This window comes from Scleropages formosus, chromosome 9 (genome assembly GCF_900964775.1).
Source record: "Scleropages formosus chromosome 9, fSclFor1.1, whole genome shotgun sequence".
In the NCBI taxonomy this organism is placed as follows: domain Eukaryota; kingdom Metazoa; phylum Chordata; class Actinopteri; order Osteoglossiformes; family Osteoglossidae; genus Scleropages; species Scleropages formosus.
Window position 1 is genome coordinate 1,307,818 of NC_041814.1, and position 19,876 is coordinate 1,327,693.

At 46.4% G+C, this 19,876-nt stretch overlaps 1 protein-coding gene across 2 annotated transcripts; it reads left to right on the forward strand.

Moving 5' to 3' along the window:
* Positions 1–2,639: 2,639 nt before the first annotated feature.
* Positions 2,640–19,418, forward strand: mef2b (myocyte enhancer factor 2b). 2 transcript variants are annotated; one of them, XM_029255024.1, is made up of 10 exons: positions 2,640–2,842; positions 7,779–7,828; positions 11,146–11,211; positions 11,756–11,959; positions 12,228–12,353; positions 13,171–13,366; positions 14,859–15,004; positions 15,692–15,740; positions 16,038–16,146; positions 18,741–19,418. In XM_029255024.1, exons 3-10 carry the CDS (start codon positions 11,158–11,160, stop codon positions 19,081–19,083), a joined length of 1,227 nt encoding a protein of 408 aa, XP_029110857.1. In that variant the 5' UTR covers positions 2,640–2,842; positions 7,779–7,828; positions 11,146–11,157; the 3' UTR covers positions 19,084–19,418. The 2 variants fall into 2 exon arrangements, with proteins under 2 accessions (XP_029110857.1, XP_029110856.1); XM_029255023.1 differs by lacking the exons at positions 2,640–2,842; positions 7,779–7,828 and having other exon boundaries at positions 10,915–11,211.
* Positions 19,419–19,876: the final 458 nt, after the last annotated feature.

A 19,876-nucleotide genomic window follows, 5' to 3' on the forward strand; every position in this document is an offset into this window, starting at 1 on the left:
GATGACGCTTTGGCACAAGGTGTGAACTAGTAAGCCACCTCTTTTTTTTCAGTTAAAATAAATGCTAAACACTTCTCAAAAAAGTTCGTATTGGCTAACAGTTAGTAATTCAAAAGTTTGTAAATCGGAGACCAACTGCATTTCCAAATTATGAGAAAAATTTAAGTTAGTATGAAAGGAATTTCAATGTCCATAGGCTATAGCAAGCAGACATGGCTAAAATGAGCTTCGCAAAGACTGGCTGTGCCCCGGAGTGTGTCGTGATGGAAATGGCTTGAACGCAGGAATAGATATGGTGCTGTATTTATAACAACGGCATAGATTGTGATAGTAGGTGTAGAGTCATTGGGAATTGTAGAGTTGTGTTGTCAAAGATTAAGTGAAACAGCTTTCGTTTGCTGTCAGAAATAGCAAAAATTACATATGCATTACGGTAAGATGGATATCTACCTTCTTAGCATCATATACAGCAAAAAAAATCCATTAAGAAGTCTTAAGAAGTGTTCAGTCCCATTTAAAAAAATGAACCAATGAAATGGTTTACAATATCCTTTCTCATAGTTCTCGAAAGGATTACAATGTCCAAGGTTTTAACAGAATCCTGAAAACTGGCTGCTAACTCTACTTTCACTTTGAATATTCTGAAAGCACTTCAGTGAACCTGCAGAAGGACAATAATGCAAGTCATAAAATGCATGTCATCGCGAAAGCTCAGCTGATCCGTCCAAATACCCGTATCATCTGCTACAATGAAAAGTGACTCTGGGATGCTGGCTTTAGAGGCACAGTTTTGAAGAAACAGCTGTATCCGAAACTGGGGAAAATAGAAAAGTTTAAAGTAAGCAAAAGAACCCAGACGTTGGATGCTAGATGACTGCTAAAGAGTATTAATGAGTCTAAATCTTCACTGTGGTACATGATACTGGTATCTGTCGTGTTCTTTTTAGGGAAGCGGCCAAGTGAAGACCTGTAAGGCGTCTGTTTCTCAAACTAGACTCTCATGCACTTATCCTGTTATGCAGTTGTGCATCTGAGCTTTCTGCTTCTTTTCCAGTCCTGGTGGCATCTAGTTTGCCCTCTTCTCTCAAGACAGTAGTGAACACCTTTGCATGAAACCAGTTTCTTGGCAATCTGATGCATGGAGCAACAACCATTTTGCAACACAACTGATTTGTTTCTTCAGAAAGCCGTTTCGTTTTGGTCATTTTTGAGCCCAGAAATTAACTTTAGGAATGCCAGTAATGTGGAACTCAAAGAAAGAGAAATTACTTGATTTCTTGAACAGAATACCAGGTTTCTGTACCGTTGTGACAGTTACCATTAGGACGCTGGAGTAAGAATGGGACCATGAAGTCGTATGAAAATAATAAAGCATAAATCAGGTTTTTCAAGCAGTAACAGCCACTGGCAACTTTAGTGATGATGTCTGTGTTAAAATCAATTTAATGGTACCTTGATTTGAAAAGTATCAATTCTTTCAAAAGCATAACAATTTCTGGATGACTTATTTGGAACAGTTGCAGGACACACACACACACTGTCCGAAACCGCTTGTTCCGAGCAGGGTCGCGACGAGCCGGAGCCTAACCTGGCAACCCGGGACACCAGTCCGCCACAAGGACATGCAGGACTTGAATCCAGATCCGCCAGACATCAGGACCCGGCTAAGCCCGCTGCACCGCTACGCCCCCCGTTGAAGGATACACAGCAAGTTAAAATGAACATATTAGTGCCAGTGCTCCCAGCAGAATGGTTCGGCCTGTTCCCCTGGAGTCTGAAGCTTCCTGGCTGGAATCCCACTCCTGCTAATATTACCCTTGATCAAAGCACTCACCTTAAACTCACAGTAAGAATACCCTGTTGTATAAATGGGGTAAATCATTGCAGAGCTAATGATATGTTCCTTGGGCTTTATTTAATAACACTGATGAAAGTCTTTCCGCAGGGGGTGCGGTGGTGCAGTGGGTTGAACCCCAGTCCTGCTCTCCGGTGGGTCTGGGGTTCGAGTCCTGCTTGGTGTGCCTTGCGACGGACTGGCGTCCCGTCCTGGGTGTGTCCCCTCCCCCTCCGGCCTTATGCCCTGTGTTACCGGGTAGGCTCCGGTCCCCTGTGACCCTGTATGGGACAAGCAGTTCTGAAAGTGTGTGTGTGTGAAAGTCTTTCCATATGTATGTGTCTCAAACAGCACCATGTCTGTCTATCTTGCTTTCTCAAGGTTACATGCACCGCCTTACCTGGCCCTGAGATGTCAATTGCTTATTAAGCAGAAATTTCAGCCCCTGCAGTGTCTGATTTGTAAGAGGCAGATTTCAGGTGTGTCAAACTAGCAGCTGGTTTCTATTACCCATGGTATAAAATATGAGTCTTCAGCTATATACTATATATATATGTGTGTTGCATGTGGTTGTTTGGGAAAGGAAAGGGCCATAAGCAGCTTCTGCTTCTGCTTCTGCTTCAGCTCCAGCTGTGTAGGTGATGAGAAGGGAGCAGAGGGCGGTGCCCGCAGTCTCGGCAGCAGCCAATGGCGTTTCCAAGGGGCCGTTTTATGCTAATCAGCAAAGCAGTGCAGCCAACCACAGCTCGCGATGCGCGGTTTGTCTTTAGCGCCACTGGAAGGCTCGCGCGCATCAGGTGGCCCCGAAGGAGTCGAGCGGAGCTTCTCCCGGCGCTCCAAGAACATCCAAATCACAGCTGTCGCGTTTTAAGAAAACACGTTTCTTTAGCAACAACAAACATGCATCTTTGACATACGTAGATTTTTATTTTTTTGATGAAAATCTTTTAAACCTTGCTGTAGGTTCAGCGCGAGCGTGGGACGTCGCCGCGCGCGAGGACGACAGAGGTGAGCTACCTGAATTTTCGCGTTCAAATGGATTTACTGAAAATGACCCAAAGGGATGAAAACTGTTCTGAAAACCTGCTTGTATATCATGACTGTAGCAGTTTAGTGAGATTAAACACAACACAAATAACTGTAGCCCGAGCAAAACTGACGTTCATTTCTTTATTACATACAATAAATGTATTAATGTATTATGTAATTATGAGCTAAGACAGGTGTCTGCTTGCAATCTCCTTCTTTCCTTGTGAGAATTAAACCAAATAAGTTTGGCTTTTAAGCGGCGCCCAGTGCCTGTGCGTCTCTCCAGTTATTGCGGGTCCGGCTCCTCATCATGTGTCTTATTATAGTGGGTTATTATAGCGAATTGCAGCATCGCTTCCCTCATGCTTATTCAAAGTGCGTCTCTGCCCTCGAGAGCTGCATCCTCATTTTCAGATGAAGATATATAAAGCAACAAAAGCGCTTTCATAATGAGAAAATGCGCTAATTTTTGACTGCGGGGAGTAATTTTGTTTCGTTGTTTCTTAATTGGTCTTGTGAGGTCGTGGGAAAAAAAACTAAACTCAAGAGCAGAGAAATAAAAAGGTGTCTCTTCTGAAGCCTCGAGGGTCACGAGATCCTGCAGCCACTGGCCGCTCCAATGTGCTCTTCAGTGTCTCATGGTAGTGCTGCTCACTGCTGCACGTTACCCTAGTATTTGGCATACTCTGGTAAGCACGTTTTGTACACACTTGAACTCTCCGTTAATGCCTCCCCATGACTTTTTGACAACTTTGGTCATGGTAATGTATTTTATGAAAAAAAAGGCATTTATTTTACACCTCCCCTGAAAGATTGATTTAATATGTAATAATACATAAATAAAATATGTGTGTGTGTGTGTGTGTGTGTGTGTGTGTGTGTGTGTGTCTCTATAAATATAAAAACATGTACCACATACCACCCAAAGTGGAAGATTATTCATGGTTGTTTTGAAATGATACTCATTATTATTATTTTTTTTTAATCATTGCAGGGAATAAACTAGCAGCTGAACGATCAGTACTTTTCCAGAGACTCCCACGACACATAATGAATTTAATGAAAAACCATAAAAGTCATCCCACATTTTTGTCCGCTACATTCTGCAGATCCTCGTGCACTTTTATTGTGGGAGGCCTCCAAGATGTCACAAACAATTTTTTAAATCGCTTTTAACCGCTAAATATAACAGAAGTAGTGAACTAAGAATCTTAATGAGACGTGATGCTGATATGCTATACAGTATATGAGAAATGGCAAGATAGTAGTGAAAGTTTTGTTAATTTCGGAATCACTGTTTCATTGTCTGCGTGTGACAAAAAAAAATTTTGAGAGACATGTATCTGTTAGAGTCTCCAGCAAGAGACTGATTGGTTACTGGATATTGTCCTTTTACAATGATACAGTAAGAAAACTATCCATTAGACATTAATAGCATCAACACTCATTTAGTTATATATGATTACTCACTAATAAACGTGAGCCACAGCGAATAAACAATCCATAAGAACATTAATATTACCAACATTTATGCAGTTATGTTCAATTAGTGACCAACAAACAATCCAAATTTTCTTGTTCTACTATAATAAAAAATCAAAAAAATGATTATATCTTAAAACTTATATGGGAAGATGGGTTATGGAAATATCCCACAACTTGGACAAATAATAGTATTGAAGTATTCAAACTAAAGTTTATTTCATAGTGTGGTTTGACATCCTCTATTTTACATGCTTTTTAATCAAAGGCTCTTGGTTTAAAGGGCACGTCAGTGTAATTTCTCTCAGTTCTGAGTTATTTGTAATCACACAAAAGTGATGCTGCCTTTTTTAATGCATAGCTGAACTGACATAAAATGTTTCATTCCAAAACATATTTTGCCAGAGATGAAAATAACTTAGCAGTCAGGTAACAATTCTGCTGTTATTACATAACTCAAAATAATACTTTATTTATTTGGACTTTTGACTGTTTATATGTTGCCTTTTTCTATAAATCAGGCTTTCATTTAGCGGACACTTTTTTGCAGAGCAAACTACATTCGATGTTGACTAATGCCTATGTCCAAGGCAACACACAGTGCTCTATACTCTAGTAATGAAAATCATTCACTCATTTGTGCAGCAGAGCAGCGCAACACACACCAGACGGTTTGGATTCACCTGCAACACATGTCGTTGGACTGTCGCAGTGAAGCAGAACACCTGGAGGGAACCGGCACGAACGTACAAACTAAACACAGCGAGGTTCGAATGCACATTTCAGCCTGCAGCCCAGGAGCTGCGAGGTATCGGCGCTACCTGCTGCGCCGCTGTGCTGCCGAAACATTTCAGGCTTTTCCTCACTAGATTATACTTGCATGCTTCTATCAGTACCGTAGTATTGAACTGCATTCACATAAATGTATATATTTTATAAGAATTCATTAATTCATTATCATTATACCATTTGTCCTAATGGAGGGTTGTGGTACCTTATAAAAGATGAGGCTGCTATTTTACATAATTTTTAATTCCGTGAAATATAGAATTCAGATCAGTATTAGTTTTTGTCAGTGTGAGCTTAGTATTCACTTTAGCAGAAGCTTCAACATAGTATCTGACTTGCACAATGCAAGATACTTGTTAGTTTCATCGGTTTTGGCTTTACAAGGTATTACAAACATTGATGTTTGGTTTTTTAAAGAAAATTCTGAAAATTTCTTTCCAGACTCATTTTCCTGTCTGGCATGCTGTCAGAGGCATATTTAAGACAGAAAGATATTTCACTCATGACATTTGCTGTGAATAAATTTAAGTAATTTTTTATTTATTGTTCATAAATTTGAAGATGAGAGCTGAGAATAACAATTATTCATGTCAAATGTTTAAACTCATGAAAATGTCACAAAAAAACTTTGTAATATGTATATATATTCCTCCCGTACAAAGGGAAAACATGAGTACATTGCAAATTAATGCTTAAATTTTGTTGGTATATGATTCTGGTTGGTATACGGTGTATGATCATGATTATCTCGGCATTAATCCGTTTCTAAAAATCAGTTTATGACAGGTCCTCTTGAACATAAAAGCAATGCTAGGAAAAAATGGATGCTGAATTATACTTCCGTCCACTATTAATTTGAGTTTCATGTTGTTCTTATTTTCATTGTGAAAAAATCCAGTATCTACTTCTGACAGATTACTTTTTCGCTACCGGAAACACAGAGCATATGCCTTCACAATGTGACCACCTTTATAATTTTTTTGCTTTGTCAGGAGAGCAGGAAACCAAAGTCAAGATTCCTGTTTGGCTGCTTTAATATATAGTGCCCACAGCTTCTGTCCTTTCCTGGCACCCATAGGTTGCTGGACCACAATAACACATGGACTCCTGCAAGATCACTCGCCATCGCGGCCTTAGAAATGTTGCGTTCTAACGTTCTCTATCATTTTTTACAACCGTCTTCTCAGCTGTATAGCTGTATAATTAAGAACGAACCCGTTGAACCCGGCTGCGTGTAACGGCTGTTGCAGTCCCGATATACAGTACAGTTTTTACGTTTGCTTCAGATATGTGCCATTGTCTGCTCAAGAAAATATACCGGAGTGAACGGTGTAAAGCATGCAGATCCCTCTCTTGCCCTGGATGGTTTTTGAGAGGCTCCAGCGATCATTCGTTGGGGACTTCCTTGGAGCGCGCCGGTGGTCCTTTTTAATGGCGGTGCTGTTTGTTGACGGTCCTCAGGCAGTGTTGTCCTGGTGAATCGGTCGGCAATTAGGAACCGTCTTCCCCCGGGGCGTAGCGCCTGCGGGGGGCTGGGGATCCACCGCTCTCGCCCTCGCTGTTTGTGTATTCTTTTCCACCCACCGGCCTTTGGGAAAGCATCAGAGGAAGCCGGGCGCTCTCCTGGGGTCCACGGGGGGGAGGTGGCGAGGACAGGGCGACCATGCTGTCGCAACGATTGCGCTACAGCACGATGCAAGCTCTGCCACCCCCCCAGCCCTGGCACACAAACGTTTTGTTAAAAACTTGCTTTTGCTGCCAAAGCCTTCAAGACTTCTTGCTGTTTTCATCTCGTTTCCTTTTTTGTGGCCTCTTATCTATAGGGGTCCTTTAAAACACACTGCATTATCTGTACAGGCTGAATTACACACACATTCCTTAGAAATAAAAAAGCTTTGGAAACGGCTTCAGAAATTTGCATAAGCGGGTGTATTTTGTCGATGCGTTACGTACCGTAGAAGAAACAGTCGAGAAAACGTTGCGCTTCTGGGCATTGTTTATTGTCATCGAGAGAGACGTTAGCAATCTGCACAACGAATGGTTGTGGTGTCAATCCAAAACCTGGTAAATATAACGGCGAATGTATAGCATAATAGTTAAATGTTCTGGTGCAACTGTCACGTGATCTGAAGTAAAAATATGTTGATATGTGCATTGCAAAGAATTATCTGGAGGCCATAAACTGAAAAATTGTCACAATCTTCCAGACATTACGTTCAACAGATGTCTGCAGTACTGTGAGGTATTTAAGTGGACTAAGAGAACGCTATTCCGCCGGTAGACTTTCGCCGTTATCCAAACCATTTATTATCAAACAGAGCTGAGTTTTGCACTTTTTGTTTGCTAAAGCTGCGAAATATTAGAAAGCTGTGGTTTTAATGACGAACGTCACCGAGTTAGCAGTCGTCGGACGCGTGCGAATTGACACGTTGCGTTTCTGGTGGAGAAAAACTGTGAAACCACAACGACAAAAGTGCGTACCTGTCTCCGATGGTGATGATGGTGTGTGCATGCGTGTGCGCGCAGTGAAATAGTCTTTTACTCCTACCGTGCCTACAGCAGCGGTAGTCTGTGCAAGTGCTCGCTGGGCGACAGGTAATCTGTGTTTTTACTGTGTCTCAAACGTGCTCTTTTCTCTTTCCAGAAACACCTCCATTGTCAGTCCAGCAGCCCACTTATCCAAGGCAAGGCAAGGTGAGCATACCGTGAAATAACAAAGCATAATCTGGCAATCCCATCATGAAGTCGGGTTACACGCATTGATTTGTCTTTTGTCTTTTCGCTGGCTGTCACTTTTAGAAAAGACACTCTCGCGGGCCATTGAGGGGTTGCTAAATACGTCGGTTCTATGCGCCATCCCTTTCCGAAACGCAGGCACGGCTTTAGCTGGGCCTCACGTCGGTGTCTTATTAATGACTCCCGTTGCCTAGAAGGTCAGAGTCCAAGTGCGGAAGGCTCCTGCTGCGGATACTTTATAAGGAAATGGTGGCACTGTGGCCGGGATCCCACCGAAATGCCCTAAATGCCAGTGTACCGAGCGTGGGCCGGGGGGCAGCGGCCACGCCAGGGGTCATGGGAACACTGGCGCCGCATCCACTCGGTACTTGGAGCTGAGCTCTAAATATAACGAACGCTTCCACGTGTCCGAGTCGAGAGGAAAAAATAGGAGAAACTGTCCCCGGGGCCACCCGCTGCGGGAGGGGCAACGCTAACTGCTCTACCGCTCTCTTAAGCTTTTACCACGTTTCAGCAGGTGACGTATGGATGAGTGACCCATTGGAAGTAGTGTATCTACCGGTGTAAGTCACTACGGTGAATAAGGTGTGTGGGCTCCAAACGCTACATAGAGTTCATTGGAAGTCGCTTTGGACAAAAGCGTCTGCTGAATGAGGTAACGTAAATGTAACATTCAGCAGTTACTGGCCTGCAGGTCGCTACACCAGGTAATTGACCTCAGTAGCTGTACCTTGTGGGCTGTGCCGCATTTCGCAGAATGTAGCTTTGTGTATAATCACACACAAAACACGGTTTTATAACAGCTTTTTCCCTGCCACGGTGAGACTCGTGGCATAAACTACATCAGGACTGATTTAAGATTCCAGGTACCTCATATAAAGTGCAATATTTAACCTCCAGGGGGGTAATAATAATATGTGCAGTAATAACATGTGTAATAACCGTTGGAGCATTAACATTATTATTAACATTAACCATTAGCCTGTTAATATTATTAGTATTAATATTAACAGTATTATTGTAGTCCTTACTGTGTATTTCACTGTGTATGGGATATTTTCTGGTGTATTTTGTCTGTGTTTTGTGTGTATTATGCATTTTATTTTTGCCCCCCCCCCATTTTTCTTAAAGTATTTGTTCCCTTTTTTAATAGTATTTCCTCCTTTTTTAGTATTTACCTTCTCTATTACTGTAGTAATTTTATTTATTGTATTATTGTAGTTTTATTTATTGAAGTTTTAGAGTATTTGCTGTGTACATGTTGCTTATACGTTTGACTCTTTCAGCATCGCACAAGAATTCCTATGTGCCCGGACCACGTGTACGTCTACGAATGGCAAATAAAGTTCTATTCTATTCTGTTCTATTCTGTTGGATGAAGGCGTCTGCTAAGAAAGCTTGTAGTGATGAAACAATCGTTCCACTACCAGATTAGATGCTAAGAATTTGACGACCAGCAGACCTCGAGTTCCCTCCCCTTCGCTAAGGTCCTACCGGCTCAAAATAAAAAAAAATCTCAGCTCCTTTCCTTCACGAAGTCTGTAATATGCCAGCATCAAAACCTGAAATTAAAGCTCTGGCACACACACGTTGCGTTTACATTCAGGCCTTCATCGGCGGTGCTCGTAAGAAGTTTATTTCATTTATTTAAAACTTTTCGTTTGTTCTGTCCAAAGGCAGAAAATGGTAAACGACAAGGTTTTACATTCACGGTTTCCAGAGAGGAATCGTCTTTTTTTTTTTTATTAAAAAAAAAAAACGTATTCAAAAAACATGAAGGCAAAGTAGCCTTTTCTATGTTCCTCTGCTAAACGACATTTCAAGTTGTGTTAGCTGATAATAATGTTTTTTAATTTCCCAGTATATGCTTGTTTACCCTAATGTGTGGCTTGTTTGTCTCATAGCTCCTCATTAAAATGATGTTGTGATTGTGCAAACTGAGTATACTAATCTCTTTTTCCATTTCACTGCACATTTCTTTATTTTTTCTTTTTGCTGTCTGCGTGCTACTTTTGTATAACGGAATTCTCTCTTTGGCCAAGAACGCGTTCAGACAGATTCGGAAAAAAACTGGACGACCTTTAGGAAAGATTGGCTTCATGGCACTGTACAGTAAATGTGTGTAAAAAAATGCAGAAAAAGCCTCATAGCAGTTGAATGTATATTATTAAATACTATTTCCAAATGCATCAGTTGACAAGTCACAGAATATTGCGTGAGCCGTATAACCTTCATACATCTCCGCGTTCAGCCTTGTGCTTTGGCTTCGCTTCTAAAATTGCCATTTTTTTGTTTTCCTTCCGGTTTCCCATATTTGCTGTATGTTTGCTCACTATCGTACTTAAACATGGGAGAAGAGGGGGTGGATTCTGACGTCCTCTCTTTAAAAACGACCCTTTCCTATTCTCGGCTGTAATAATACTTGTCCTGCCACAAAAGGGGAGACGGGTCCCGGGGAAACCCAGACCAAGGCGGTGTCATCTCGGGCCCAAGCTAACTTTAGCACGCATTTCAGTGACGTTAAGGTATAAATAACCTTTTTATAATATGAGCAGGGAGGGCTGAAATCACGTCTGTCAAGAAGAGCAAGTGACATTTTCCCATAGCCATCATTACATGTGCCGGCGTGTCCAACGGACTCCTGTTCTCGTTACCTTGGATCGAGAAGGCATGTCCCCCGCGTGGGCTCACGTAACAAGCAAGATCATATACGGATGGGTCTGAAGCGCAGCCTTGTTTGTTTTATCAGCCGTACCGCTGTGTCCTTCTGCCTCCACAAAATCTGTTCTCATATATGTAATATACTATATTATACTGTACAGAGGGGGTGCGGTGGCACAGTGGGTTGGACCACAGTCCTGCTCTCCAGTGGGTCTGCAGTTCGAGTCCTGCTTGGGGTGCCTTGCGATGGACTGGCGTCCCGTCCTGGGTGTGTCCCCTCCCCCTCCGGCCTTACGCCCTGTGTTAACGGGTTGGCTCCGGTTCCCCGTGACCCCGTAAGGGACAAGCGGTTCTGAAAATGTGTGTGTGTGTGTGTGTGTGTGTATACTGTATAGAGCATATATTGTTCTGCATCTCTTTGGAGTGTATGGATCCAGACCTCCTGTGTGTCAGAAGCACAGTGTAGCTGCTGTAACAATTTGTCGATTACTGAATAAAGTTTATTTTAATTCTGTATGAAAGGAATTCCTTCATACAGCGTGGATAATATGGATTAAGCATTGATCAGTATGTATGCGATTTCGATGTTTAAAGTTGCAACGCATCTTTTACAGCACGAGCAGAAAATGGGAAGGAAAAAGATTCAGATTTCTCGAATTCTGGACCAGCGAAATCGACAGGTGAAAATGTTTTTTTTTTCTTTGATGCCCGCAGTGCTTCGATTCATGCCCGTAAAGGATTGCTTGTACACTTTTGAAATTGGCGACGAACAGTCGGGAGCGTAGACGCTTAGACGTGATTTTAAAATCAAAGCAAGTCATTTTGAGGGAAATACTCTGAAAGCGAATTGATGAAATCTTTCGCCCGTGAGATATTTCACCCATTCACGAAATCATCTCACATTTTGTCGGTGCAAACTTAAGAGATGAGAGAAATGATTGGGGTTAAGGGAAGCAGCGTTTTGCAAGGGAATATGACATCACTGCTCTGGGCTCAGCGCAGTGTCACATCCTGTTGTCTCTGTGACAATGTCAGTGACGAATTAACCCTTGAGTCATTGCTCCAGATGCTTAGTCCCTGTGCGCAGGACATGTCCAGCTTCGCGATGTCACGCCGCATCCCTTTGCTCCTCCGTTTGCCGCCTTCCTGAGACGCAGGTCTGTACGTTCGTGAGCGAAATCCCGACTCGCACGATTTCCGTTTGCGCTCCGGCTGCTTTCTCAGGTGACGTTCACCAAGCGCAAGTTTGGCCTCATGAAGAAGGCCTACGAGCTGAGCGTGCTGTGCGACTGCGAAATCGCCCTCATCATCTTCAACAGCACCAACAGGCTCTTCCAGTACGCCAGCACGGACATGGACAAAGTGCTGCTCAAGTACACCGAGTACAGCGAGCCGCACGAGAGCCGCACCAACGCCGACATCCTGGAGGTGGAGTACGGTCCCCCGCAACACTACTCACCCCACCGTGCCTCACGGAAGGATCTCATGTCATTTCGTGCAACATTTCTGAATTGATTCACTTTATTTACTCAAGTAAAAGGTTTTTTGGCCAGTGGTATTTGTCCCTTGCGGTTTCCTGACCGCTCTGATGTAAAGTTTTTAGGTGCGGGTTTTAAGCCTCGTTTACGGGCGTGATGGAGATGTGTTGAACGTGACCATGCTCCTCGCCTCCACCCCGCGCACCCCCATTCTGCAGACTCTGCGCAGGAAAGGACTGGGACTTGACGGAGTGGAGCTCTACAATGAGGAACCGCTGCCGGAGGGAAAGTTCCAGCAGCTGGATGAGGGCGTAGACCTGTCTGTGGTGCGTCAGCGTTACTACGTAAGTGACATTTCTCCAGCCGTCTCTGTGCGGTCACCTGTTGCAGAACACTTTGTAGCAGGTCCATCGGGACTTATGCTTTCGTTGGACCCGTTACACGATGACTAACTAACTTTTACCGGTGTTGTTACCGCCGTGCTGTTGTGGGTGGCACAGTGGCGCAGTGAGTAGCGCTGCTGTCTTACAGCGTCTGGGTGGTGCGAGAGGACATGGTTTCAATCCCTCCCTGCTCAGTCTGTGTGGGGTTTGCATGTCCTCCCCGTGTCTGATTGGCTTTCCTCTGGGTGCTCTGGTTTCCTCCCACAGTCCAAAGACATGCTGTTTAGGTTCCCCATAGTGTGTGAGTGACAGAGAGAGTGTGTGTGTGTTCCACTGATGTATGGATGAGTGACCCAGTGTAAGTCACCATGGTGAATAAGGTGTCTGGGCTCACAACACTACACAGAGTTCATCGGAAGTTGCTTTGGGGAAAAGCGTCTGCTTGGTAACTAAATGTTGTTGGCGTTAAACTTAAATTATCGGACGTTGTAATAGTCATAATGACAGAAAATAACAGATGTCAGATAATATTGCGGAAAACACTACAGACCTTTGGCTCCTTTAGTAGCTTCAATATGTCATTTAGATAAAATACCAGCAACAATACATTTTAGAAAAAAGATACAGCTTCAGCAGCAACTTCATGGACTGATGCCCACAGAAATAGCGCTTTTATTCTCACATACTGGATCTCACTGTTACTGGGTAAATACAGCAGTGAAATTTTGCTCAAGTACTGTTTCCTGTCGAAATGAATCCGCCCTCCCGAATTCTCCAGGCTCCTTCTCTTCCTCCGTCGGAGGCCCAGTACCTGCTCTCGGCAGGCTGCGAGAACGGCTTTCCCGTCGGCAACGTTCCGAACCCCGGCCTCGGCTCCCACCGACCCCCGGCCTTCAAGCCCATCACCTTCAAGCACGGCTCAGGGAGCCCAGCCGGCCCTGCCTCGCATGCCGGCCTCATTCCGCCACACTCAGGTGAGGGTGTCGGACTGCGCTGCGCAGCAGGATGTTCGCGAGACACATACAGCACAGCCATGTGCATTGCTGACACTAACTGGGTTACGCACTCTTGTTTGGGCCTGAAAAGTGAGCAGAAAGAATAATCGATGCTTTCTCTATTTTTTCAGTATAGCTGTAATAGAAAATTACCTATCAAAGAAACTTGATTACGCAAGCAAATGTGCTGTGGTTAAGGAACACGATGAACGTGTAGGGCGGCACGGGGGCGCAGAGAGTAGCGCTGCAGTCTCACGGTGCCTGGGTGGTGTGAGAGGATAAGGGTTCGATCCTCCCTCAGCCTGTGTGGAGTTTGCATGTTACATCTGGGTGCTCTGGTTGCCTCCCACAGTCCAAAGACATGCTGTTTAGGTTCCCCCATAGTCTGCGTGTGACAGAGAGAGTGTGTTCCACTGACATACGGATGAGTGACCCAGCGTAAGTAGTGTATCTAGCAGTGTAAGTCTTTGGGTGCTCTGGTTTCCTCCCACAGTCCAAAGACATGCTGTTCTCTTTCCCCCATAGTGTGTGAGTGACAGTGAGAGTGTGTTCCGCTGATGTATGGATGAGTGACCCAGCGTAAGTAGTGTATACAGCAGTGTAAGTCACCGCGGTGAATAAGGTGCATAGAGCTCATTGGAAGTCGCTTTGAAGAAAAGCGTCTGCTAAGTAAATAAATGTAAATGGTATTTCCTCTAACACCCCTAGCGATGGTAAAATGTTCTCTCACAGAAGGTTTATTTGTGGCCTGGTTGTGAATCCTCACGTGTGAACTAAATGGCGCTGAGACAGCGTCTGGGGGCTTTCGTGCGGGTGGGCTGGCAGGCCGGGAGCTTTATTCCGTTAGCTAAACGTTAAAAAAAAAAAAGGCTGATGTCGATGCGGAAGTGACCCCAAGACCATTGTGTCAGTTCAGCTCCGGCTGCTGTAAGGTGGCTCACGCAGGAAGTCGAGCTTCTGCACCGCACAGAACGGACACCCCCACGTACGAGAAGGCGGCTGGCTGGTGGCTTTTTTTACCAACTATCTCAGCCACCGCACACCTCATGTTAGCCTCACACCTCACACTCCGCAGTCTATAATACCCCACCGAAGCAGCGTGTGAAGATCCGAACAACTGCAGCGGGGTGCAACGTGCAGCAATCGCTCGAACTCTCCAGAAAGCGTTCGTCGGGAAAGGAGCGTCACGAGGAACCGAATAAGTTAACTTCAAAAAGCGACGCTCTTCGTCTTAATGCAACGATGTATCATTTAGCGTTATGCCCAAATAGGAGCGACGTCGTACCGTAATACTTTCGCGGCTTCTTTCCGCTCACGGAGGTACTTTCTTCGAAGCAGATTTCACGCGGAGAGGCCGACGCGAAGATCCGTTTCAGAGGAAATTCTCCTTATCTGAGAACAAGCTTGAAATGGCACGTGTTCCATTTTTAACACCTCCTGCGCTTCACTTCCTCTTTGTCCTCCTCTCAAGGGATCGGCTACCCGATGTTCTCCCATGCCAATCTAAGCAGAGCTCTGGAGATGAAGGGCCCGCCACCCCTGAACCTGGGCTGCGATGGCAGGCGAACGGAACCGCACCTAAGCGTCCCCGGCGTCCGGCCCGGCGCGGGCAGCACGGTGAGTTGCCCTCCCGCTCCTCCGCCGCACACACCGCTGACGTACGCCCACGTGGCAACCCGGTGTTCCCGACTCGATGGCACCCGGAGTCCCCGATGCCGTTTCCGCTAAACTCGAGTGCCAGCGAGCGGGCGGTGGACCGACACCCGGAAACGCAAGGCTCGCCCGGCATGCGAGCGGTGCTGCCGCCCACAGTGAGCACGGTTGCGGTTACCGCACCTCGGGGCCGCTATCGTAAGGCAGCGCACCCGTGAGCGATGAGCCCAGTACCGGGTTGTTTCCAACGCCGATGCGCCGCTGCTCCCTCCGATCATGTGCGCATCTACACCGATTCAGCAATTTTCCCTGCACGGAGAGGTGTCCTCGGGGACGGCAGCACCCCGGCGCACGGGGCCCGTGCCGAGAACACGTGGCGCAAGGTGCGAATGCCGCAGTCGGTTTCTACGTCCTTTCGGGGAGATTGACGTGAAGGGCGTTTCGAAGAGCGCAACCCGCAACACGGCGGGTCCGTGCCGTCCTCGCCGCTTAATTGTGCCGAAGGCTCGTTTTAATGACTTTTCACCGCTTTTCCGTTTGTCCTGCTACTTCAGCAAATCCGTTCACCTGCCGCCAAAGAGCACAGTTTCGCGTTAGGCTGCATTTGATGTCAGATTGATGCTTGATCACGTTGCTCTTCCCCCCTGCCAGAGAGTGCTGTATCACCCCGGGAACCACGTGATGGCCATGGGGAAAACAGGTACGCGAGGAGACGGGTCTCGGGGGCCGTCCAAGAGGTCGGCCCTCTGCTGTTTTGCACCGTGACCGTCTCCCTCCTTCTGACTCTTCGAGACAGAATTTTGCCAAACTTCGGGAGACGTGTGTAAATATTTACGCTACCTGTGTAAGCCTGCGTGGCTTTCTCATTTTTCCCGCTATTTAACTTCTTTAAAAAAAACAATTGCATTTGTGAAATTTAAGGAACAGCGACTCGCACGTGTTGCTCTTTCCTGAATTTCCTGAAAAGCCTCCTTCTTCTTCTTCTTCTTCTCCCTAGAATACCCTTACCCGGGTTTCCCTCACTCTGTGAGTTTGCAGCGGGGTGGAGTGACACCGTGGCCGCCGTCACAGCCCCAGGAAGCACACGCGTCTCAGATCAGCCAAGGGTAAGGCTGCTCGTTTGCTGGTGTTCTTCGCAATTCTCTGTATTCGTGGGATCGGCAGATTCCATAGCGTCTGCTGAAAAGGATGAACAACAGAACGGCTGCCCGTTCGTTCTCCAGGCGGCGCTCTGATGTAGTGCCCTTGAGCAGCACGCACACTGCATACTGCATTGCTCCAGCTAGGAAGTACACCCATTCCTCGCATAAGAGGGTTAATTTTTTCCATGGAATCATGCCAGCGGGGGCGCGGTGGCGCAGTGGGTTGGACCGGGTCCTGCTCTCCGGTGGGTCTGGGGTTCGATTCCCGCTTGGGGTGCCTTGTGATGGACTGGCGTCCCGTCCTGGGTGTGTCCCTTCCCCTTCCGGCCTTACACTCTGTGTTGCCGAAGAGGCTCCGGTTCCCCGTGACCCCGTATGGGACAAGCGGTTCTGACAATGTGTGTGTGTGGAATCATCCCATTAACCAAATTCTGCTTGTGGGAGGGTTTTAACTTCAATGTTTGATGAGGAAAAAAAAAAACATAAAACACTGAACTAAAACATTTTTTTATGCGCGGCAGACATAATACCAACATGCTTTATAGTTCTAACAAAAATATTATTTCTAGCTTGTTTTTAGCATTCTATTGTCATTCATTCATTCATTCATTCATTCATTCATTCATTCTTCTTACTCTCAATTGCTGCAGTGAAAATAACCCTGCTGGATAAATGGGTGAACCATTGCAAGTAGCTGAACAGTATTTCACATTGGAGAAAAGCGTGCTCTATATTGATTAATTATACAGTCCATCCTTGGAACAACAAACTATATGGGGGGAGACAGTAAAAGAGTCAGTTGCTCCCAACATTTCCTAATTTTGTATTGTGTATAAATATACACACACACACATTTTCAGAACCGCTTGTCCCATACGGGGTCGCGGGGAACCGGAGCCTAACCCGGTAACACAGGGCGTAAGGCCGGAGGGGGAGGGGACACACCCAGGATGGGACGCCAGTCCGTCACATGGCACCCCAAGCGGGACTCGAACCCCAGACCCACTGGAGAGCAGGACTGGGGTCCAACCCACTGCGCCACCACGCCCCCCGTATAAATATATAATATTCATATTATTCATATTATACTATAATACACACACACAAACCACTTGTCCCAAGCGGGGGGGGGCAGGGAGCCAGAGCCTAACCCGGCAACACAGGGCACGAGGCTGGAGGGGGAAGGGACACACCCAGGAAGGGACACCAGTCCATCACAAGGCACCCTGAGGGGGACTCGAACCCCAGACCCAACGGAGAGCAGGACCCAGTCAAACCCACTGCACCACCATGCCCCCCGTTACACTGTAATAATTATACACAATATTTCGTTATATGAAAACATACAGAAACATGTAGATACATATGTGTGCTCCTGAACAAAGCAGTGCGTGTCCAATTAAAAAAATTAAATAAAAAACAATGCATAACAAGTGCTGTGCAACATACGAACAAGAGCCTGCTTTGCAACCTTTGAGAAAGTGAGGCGCTGAGGCCGACACACACACCAGCGTGTGCGTATGAACATTTGTATGTATTTATGCATGTATTTGTACATTTTTAAATTGTTTTAATTCCGATTTTTGTGTGTTTTACTGTTTTATGAAATCTTGAAAATTTTTGCCTTTTTCATTCATTTAATTTTTTTTTCAAAAATGAAAAAATGCCATTTTTTTCGCCGCTGTCGATCATTCCCAGAATCTGTACTTTGTGTTCATCGTTCCACGGATGGGCTGTAATAGTAGTGAATCTCCCGCTTTAGCTGTGATTCACATTCACCTTAACTGGTGGCTGTGATTGTTCATGTGGTGCTGGAAGTACTGAGGTAGCTCCTTCTATGTACCGAAGACAAAAAGTCAGATTGACACCACTGAGCGACAAAAATGTTGTGGGTTTGAGACACCATGTGTCTGTGTTTTGTTGCAGGTGTGTCATAGAAACCGTTGTACAGAATAAAATACCTTTTGTGGAAATGAAACTGCAGCGTAATGGGCAAAAATGCTGTTGTACCGAATAATTATTCGGCACAACAGCATTTTTGTACTCATTATAATGAGTCGCACGAAAAAGGTTGCGTGTTTTCCTGCGGCTTTGTAGGGGTTTTCTTTGCACAGAACCCCATTTGTCTGAGGGCTGAGTTCACACTGTCTTCAAAAATCCGAGCAGCGGTAGCTGTTACTTCTGCACCCTTCGTAATTTCTTCGTACCTCGGCAGGAAAGAGAAGTGTCTCAGGAAGCGACACGCAGAAATAGCTGATCAAAGGCAAATCGATGGAGTAATTGTTTGCTCGGGAGGGAAAGATCCTCTCAGCGGTGATGCATTTTTCAGTAATTGAGAACCAGTGACATCTGCAGGTTCGTTTGGACAAAACCGTGTCGTCCGTCGTCAGGGTCACGGCCCGGGATCCCAGCTAGTTCCGAGCTCTTCTTTTCACCCGACGCCCCGCGCATCCCTTTTTCTCCGGGGAATGCGGCGATGCGTCCGCGGAGGACTGTGAAGTGCTGTAAAAACGGTGAATTCGCTCGTGCCGTGCCCTGAGCCCGTGTGCTGCTTGCAGGATGTCCAGCGGAGGGTGCTCTCTCGCAGCGCAGACCTCTTCGCCAGCGCCGCCCGCTCATCCTTCGCTCAACCTCAGCATCAAATCGGAGCGCGTCTCTCCCGAGCACCCCGGCTCCCCGGCCACCCCCCCGCCGCACCGCATCGGGCGCCAGTCGCCCGCCGGCAACCCCGAGACGGCAGGCCGCGGCCGCGGCCGCCCCGAGCCCTACGCGGCCCGAGACGGGGAGGAGATGCAGAAGGGAAGCTACCCGTCTCAACACGGCACAGCCCAGGCGCCTTCAGAGGACAAGGCGGGGATTCCCATCAGGCAGTTAGAGATCGTAGACGGCTGGCAGAGATAACCGGGCGGCTCCGTCTCTTCAACGCGTGTGAGTTTTCTCTGTCCGCGGAACGGAGGCGTCCTTCACGGACTTTTAATTTCGGTGCCCGAGGTTAAAGCCGACGTTGTCCGCTCCGCTACGACGTCAGAGAAAACGCACAGTTTGGATCGCGCGTTTTAGGCTCCGGCCTCCGCGGGCGGGCCGGGGCAGCAATACCCGTGTTTCTCGAGCTTCGGCAGCGGCGTGCGTGCGTCCCGTGACCCGCACCTGCAGCGTGGAGCGCAGCCCTCCAAAGGTCCTCCTGTACACAACATGCTACTTGTTCTCTTCTTTCTTCTGTCCCCTCCCCCCCCCCCCCCCCCCATTATTTCAACGACAAGAAGGAGCGCAGTGAGCCGGCAGAACCGACCGCCTCACCTGACGCTGCTCAGGGATCAGCGGGTTTCGTGAAGCATCCGCATGAGGGGCGTGGAGCAGGCGCAATGGCTCAACTTGCCGAAAAACATCACTCTCAAGGGACTTCCGTAAATAACGATATTCTGACCAGCTTCAGCGATAAATAATACTTTGGAAACGTCTTTTACGCTTTCGCTCTTTAAAAACAATACCCGATAACGCACTCGGTTCTTTCTTTTCCAAGATCACGATCTTAACCCTTGTGATATAACAAACATGCATCCGTAGACCAAAGAAGACTAGACGTCCGTACGCTTCGCTTATTTTTGAGAAATCCTCACGGCGCACGTGAAGCACGGTTCGACATTTCGAGCTCTCCCGAAGCTCTCTCTGTCTCACACACGCTCCGTTTCCAAAG

Excerpts from the sequence above, each read along its gene's own strand:
- mef2b (XM_029255023.1), top strand. The coding sequence starts at position 11,101 with ATGTATGCGATTTCGATGTTTAAAGTTGCAACGCATCTTTTACAGCAC. Across the intron at positions 15,005-15,691 it reads GGCCCGGCGCGGGCAGCACG|AGAGTGCTGTATCACCCCGG; the intron begins GTGAGTTGCCCT and ends CCCCCCTGCCAG. Across the intron at positions 16,147-18,740 it reads GCGTCTCAGATCAGCCAAGG|GATGTCCAGCGGAGGGTGCT; the intron begins GTAAGGCTGCTC and ends TGCTGCTTGCAG.